This window comes from Magnolia sinica, chromosome 13 (assembly GCF_029962835.1).
Source record: "Magnolia sinica isolate HGM2019 chromosome 13, MsV1, whole genome shotgun sequence".
Taxonomy (NCBI): domain Eukaryota; kingdom Viridiplantae; phylum Streptophyta; class Magnoliopsida; order Magnoliales; family Magnoliaceae; genus Magnolia; species Magnolia sinica.
Window position 1 is genome coordinate 8,340,464 of NC_080585.1, and position 6,123 is coordinate 8,346,586.

Genomic DNA, 6,123 nt, shown 5'->3' on the forward strand with positions numbered 1-6,123 from the left:
ATCTCTCAATTAAAGGAGATCACTTTGAGCAACGTGGGCAAGATCGGATCGGCACCTTATCTGACACTCACTATCCATATTCCATGCACCTAAAACCAGGAAAAGACGATCATCAGGTGGGCCACACAAGCACGCATAATTAAAACCATCTCTCAATTTCTCACAACCGTTCACTTGTTTCATACATGTGCGCGTGGTTCACCTGATGATTGGATAGGCCTGGTTCTTTGGATCCATCATCCAGACCACTAGGATCGCCTCACAAGTGGCTCTGATATTACACATGCATGCATAACTTCCACGTGCGAGGTCAGTGCAATTAGCATCCATATTAAAGCAGGAGTCTGTAAAAGCAATCAAATCCTTTTTTAAGGTTCTTTTGTACGTGTAGTTTGTACGAGAGAAGCATGGCTTCTTTAACAACCCACCACCTCCCCATTACACTGTATAAAGACAAAGTACATCACTTTGCAGAGTAGGGATGCTTGCTAACGTGAGAGGAGTGTTTATAGTTTCCCATTCCAAAGATGACATACAACATGGGCCCCACATCTTGTAATCCATCTTCTACAAAACAGCTTCAATCCTCACCGTCTAAACTCGACCAGGAGGTCTTCTAGAGTTCCCTGCCCTCCTGGAAATACACCCAACAAGCATTTCATTATAAATATAATATAAAGTAGTCGTTTGAAAATTCTAACTTTCGCATATATGTAAGTGAAATTAAAGGTCTCAAGTCCAACTGGTGGGACCAGTGAAATCCTGTCGTCCAATAGGTTGGCCCCATCATGAGGATTCACTTTTCATACTCATTGAATTGACCATGCTTGTTTTTTTTTTTGCTATTTATCAATGGCTAGACATTATTTTCCAGGATATGGCCCACCTGATGGGTAGATGATTCTGATTCTTGCATTGAATAATCCTCGTGGCTGGACCAAACTATTGGAAGGGTTGGATGTCGCATTCCCTTAATAGGTTGGGAATTATCCACTGGATGAACCATAACTCGTGGTCCAACTGGTTGGACATGAAACCTTCTAAAAAGAGAGAAAATTACTGTGGAAATTAAGAGTTATGGTATACAGTACGTCTCGATGTAATGTTGTCGGATATGTCGGGACTACCTGTTGATCTGTGGTCATGCTTGAACGATCCAAACCGTTTACGTGATGGGTCACTGTGAATGTGGAATACCCAAAAAAATCTCATATATGGGACTATTTCAGCCCTTTGATTTTTCAGCTATATTCCTCCTTTCAATACGGACCATCTTCTTAAAAGTTATTTCGTGAGGCTATAAATCCAAAGTTTAGAATCAACCAATCTTGAAGGTTTTTAGTGTCCATCATCAGCTGTTTATCTTGTCAGATCAATGGTTTGGATCACCTAACATGACCCCGGATCCAACGGTTATTTCCCCAATATAGGCCCCACAAGTGTACACAAATTAAAAGGGAGCTAACCATGATTAGGAAATGTGGATATAATGAATAAAGTGAAGAGATTCTCTTTTTCTTTTCCTTTTTTGATTTGAGTGGTTGGGGTTACTGAAACCTATAACTGTGGGCCCATGAACACATAAGATATAGATTATGGCACGATAATCGTACCGTGGGATTTTATTTTACAATAAAATAATTAAAAATTATTTCAGAGAGGAGATCAGAATATTATTCTATGTTGGGTTTTTTTTTTTTTCAAAAAAATAAAAATAAAATTGCAAGCTCCATTTTGCAAAAAGCCTTATCATGAAGAAAATGATACGTACACCTTATGTTTTTTTATCCACATTTCCATCTTTCCTACTTTTACATTACAATAATACAGTTTAGAACTATTCTAATACAAAGAAAGGTTTCAATTCTTTTTTAATACTTCCACTCAAAGAATCATGTATGATCATTTGGATAAAGGTGGTAAAAATGAAAAAAAAAAAAGGGAAATAAATAAGAAAGAAAACCATTAATTCTATTTTCAATATTGATACATTGGCAGAGTACGGTGATCCAAATGCATGCACGGCGGCCGTACCTCAACTCAAACCGTCCAAAATGTGGACCCAACTTTAGATGTGCTGCAGTAACAATATCAGGCCAATTGGACAGTCATAACCTCCAATTAACGAACTTTTGTCCATCGGCAATGAATCTTACTCTTCTTTTTTTGGTAATAGGTAAGTACATTAAGAACTGAAAATATGTACAATATGGGTAGGAGTAAAATCCAGCCGTTCCCGAATATTGATCAAATGCAGATTTGGACAGAATATCTGCAACCTTGCACATTGGCTTCCCTATATGTATGAAATAACACCACTTTTATTTTTTGGTACACTTTGTACGTAAAATTAAAAAATAATAAACTATAATTACTGGTATTTTGGAATTAATGTATTATAGAAATCTACCTGCAATCATCCTCCTATGGGAAGGTGGGCTACAGATTAAAATCACACCAAGCTATCCTAACCACATGAACAGTGGCCTTAAAATGATGGTAAAGAAAATGGAAATAGTTAATGGTCAGTATTCGAAATGAAAATTTTAAAAGCTAGGATTGTTTGCTGGTGTGATTTTCAACCATGAGCCATCCAAGGATAGGAGCCACTGGATGGGTGGTCAGTATCCAGCTAACAACCTTCCACAAGAGGAAAAATACAAGAGTACGAAGCAGATGTGTACCTGTTGTGAATGGGATCAGGCCCATTTGGAACTCTTCTCTTGCTCATGTAATTGAGGTCCAGATCATGATGAAAAGTGGGCCCATCTCTTCCCATGACCTCTGATTGCTTGAAACTTCCTGTGGTAATAATAGCAGTACTACTAGTAGTAGCAGTCGTTGTCGTCATCGCCGCCGTCGTTGTTGTGGTTGTTCCTCCATTTGCTACAATATCAACATCAACAAACAAAAAACCAAGAAACATAACACATGCAATGACTCCAACCAAGGCCTTCAAAGGCCCACTACCCATCTTCTCTCTCTCTCTCTTTCCTATCTCTCTAAGGAAAGAAGAAAGAGATGCAAAGGGCCAGTTGATGGATGGAGGAAGATGGGAGGAGAAGAAAGGAGAGAGAAGGGGTGGTGGGCTAAGGCAAGTATTTTTGGTGGGCTGGGCTTTTCTATTTTAGTAGAAGATGGTTTACTGTTCGTTCTTTCTTTCTTTTCATTTTTTAATATTAGGAAGCGATTCTAGTGCACTTTTTTATGGGACCCTTGTCCCATTAGGAGAGAACAAAGGCAGCTGGCTTGGAACGTGACATGGAGGGAACCACCTTCTTTATACCACAGTGGGCCCACCACACCCTTACTTTCGTATGCAAGCCTAACAGTCCGAATCCGAATCTCACACACGTGCCAATGTGGTATGTGTGTGGCATGTGGGCAAGATGCAGGCCATTTCATATGCGAAAATTATCATACATACGTTCGACATTTGAGCTATGTGGGGCCCACCCATGATGTGTACGTGGAATCCAAACCTTGCATCTGGTGCACCTCCTCATGTCCACCGTAAATCCCAAAATTCATGCCTATCAAAAACTCAGGTGCGACACACCGCAGGGAGCAATGTATGATAGCGACCAAAACACTATATATTCACACCTAAATTTTGGAAATGCGTAAGTCATGATTGAGTTGGATGGCATGTACACAATACGGTGGACTCCACATTCCATCTGGAAGTTTCTATTGTAGGTGTCCTCCTTCCGGTCTTCCCTTTGGTGTGTGTTCGTCCAGGTAATGGATCTGGCTGGTTACTGGGATCTAGATGAAACAATGGTGGCCACATCTGATGGACGGTTTGGATCACACTCTCACATTATAATGGGGCCCACACAACTCAAAATTATGGTATTTACCAAATGTTAGAACGTATGTGGTCATTCTCCATCATCTACTGGGTTCAGTGTACGTTCCGTGTCCTGAAAATCTAGCCGGTCAAGTAGGTAATGTGTTTTAAGTGACGGTGGTCCGGATTCAATGTACGCGTATGAGTACGACTGCGCTGGACTAGCCTAATTTTATAGCCATGGGTAACTTAGAGGTCACAGCCTGTTTCCTCCACAGGTAAACCTAAACCTTGAATCCTTTGGTGAAAAATCTCTAAAAAGATAGTATTATTTAAAAGAATTGAAAAAGTAGTGATTTATATAAGTTAAAAGCCTTAAATTCCCAACTTTTAAAAATTAAATTCATACCTTTTTTTGAAATACTCAACTATATTTAAATTTATTGAAATTATTAAGGGCCCATTTGGATAGCTCCAAATAAGTTACTTTTCCTATTTACGACATTGGAGAAGTAACTTCTTTGAGATAAGTTTAGTTTATGGTTTTTTATAAGTAGTTTTTATTTATTTATTTAAAGTTACTTAATCACTTCATCTTAATAAGTAGAAATCAAGATAGCTACTTAAGGCATAAGTAACTTATTTTAAGTAATATACGATTTTAAATGACTTTTAAATTTACTCCAACTCTCTTACATATTTGACTTTAAGTATGCTATACTTCTTCAAACTCTAAAATACTTTAAAATAATAAAAATCAAAATTTACTAAAAGTAATAAAATTTAACTTTAAACTCAATGTTAACACTTAAATAATGTATTTTTGAAAAACTTTTTAGGTCTATTATTTTTTTGCAATGGTCAGCACGTAATGTAGAGCTCATTAATTTCTTCACAATAGCATATTATACATATGAAATAAGTAACTGATAGCAAAGTTATAACCATAAAAAGCTATAATATTGGACCTTAGATTATCTTTCGGGTCCAATTTCTCCTGACACTTGGTGTGAATGAGATTGTCCTTGTCCTTCATGCATTGATGGCACATACTAACTTGGGCACACCTGATGATACACATATGAGAGGAATGGAAACTGAAGGCTATGGTCTAGTGATTAGACAATCCTAGCCATTAGATCGGTGATCATAAATGAACTATTAAAATATAGTCCAAGTTCAATGAAAAAATATTGGATGCTAATTGCTTGCTCTTTAAAAAAGCCTACATCTAATAGCTAGCAAAATACATCCCCCATGTAGTGAGGTAAAGAAAAGCAACGACAGGAGTTTCACAGAGAGCCATCAAAGTCTCACGCAAGATTGCTCATTTTTCAGCTTCAAAACTACAATGAGCAATGTATGCTTTTTGGGTTACATTTTACCCAATCATCCACACCGTGCCTATAGTTTGGACGGTTGGGATTGGCATGCATGTATGTCACACTTTTCTTGGATTGATTAACAGTGATTGTGAATACTTTCTTAGATGTAGCAAACTCACTGGATAATCTTGCCCAAAGCCAACAGACTTTTCTAGGCCCATTCGAATACCCCCAACAAGACAATTAGAATCGAATGATACGTGGGGTCCACTAGATGTACGGTTCTGGTTATCCAGAGTAAGTCCAATGTATGGTGGGCTTTTAGAAACCACATGCAAGGAACGTGCCAGTGGACTAGTTACCAATAAAAGTGTAGTTACTTTGCTTTATCATTCACTAAAGAGCTGATTACCTACAGGTGCCTGCACCATAGCTTGTACTGTATTACAGTCGATCTGCCAACGTGGATTTTGGTAGTACATCCTACCATTCAAATGGTAGGCCCCATCTTGATGATCATCCTTCTCAAAAATCAGGCTAGCTGTTACAGTGACTAAGTAGGCCATACTTGTATGTTGAGTTGGACCGTTGATTATCCATTGATTTCAATAGTGCATCCCACCTGACGAGTGGACCAGCCTGATTTTTGTGCCTGGTGATCTTTTCGGTGGGGCCTACCTTTTGCATGGTACGGATCTTCTTCTGCCATGTTGGCTGGAAATATGGTACGTCATAACAAGTTGGTTTGCATGCACCTACAGTATACATTCTTTTTTACATTAATACGGTGGACATTCCTAAGTGGAGTCCAAGTGGGCCCACCTATGATTATCAAGACCGTTGGATATGTAAATCCAGAGTAGACAAGTGGGACCAAAGTAACCATGTTTGGATGATCACAGCCATACAATTAAGTACATTGGAAATCGATGGTACTTACCGTCCATTTTGCAGGCCCTTTTTTAAACGGCTGTCATCATCAAATCAGGATAATATTGAGGACAT

At 38.5% G+C, this 6,123-nt stretch overlaps 1 protein-coding gene across 1 annotated transcript; it reads right to left on the reverse strand.

Annotated features, from left to right (window-relative positions):
* Positions 1-345: 345 nt before the first annotated feature.
* LOC131222677 (CLAVATA3/ESR (CLE)-related protein 25-like) lies at positions 346-3,134 on the reverse strand. The gene is made up of 2 exons (XM_058217837.1): positions 2,685-3,134; positions 346-634 (listed from the first exon to the last, which is right to left on the reverse strand). The coding sequence occupies exons 1-2, from the start codon at positions 2,972-2,974 to the stop codon at positions 595-597; spliced, it is 330 nt and encodes a 109-aa protein (XP_058073820.1). The 5' UTR covers positions 2,975-3,134; the 3' UTR covers positions 346-594.
* Between the last annotated feature and the right edge of the window lie 2,989 nt (positions 3,135-6,123).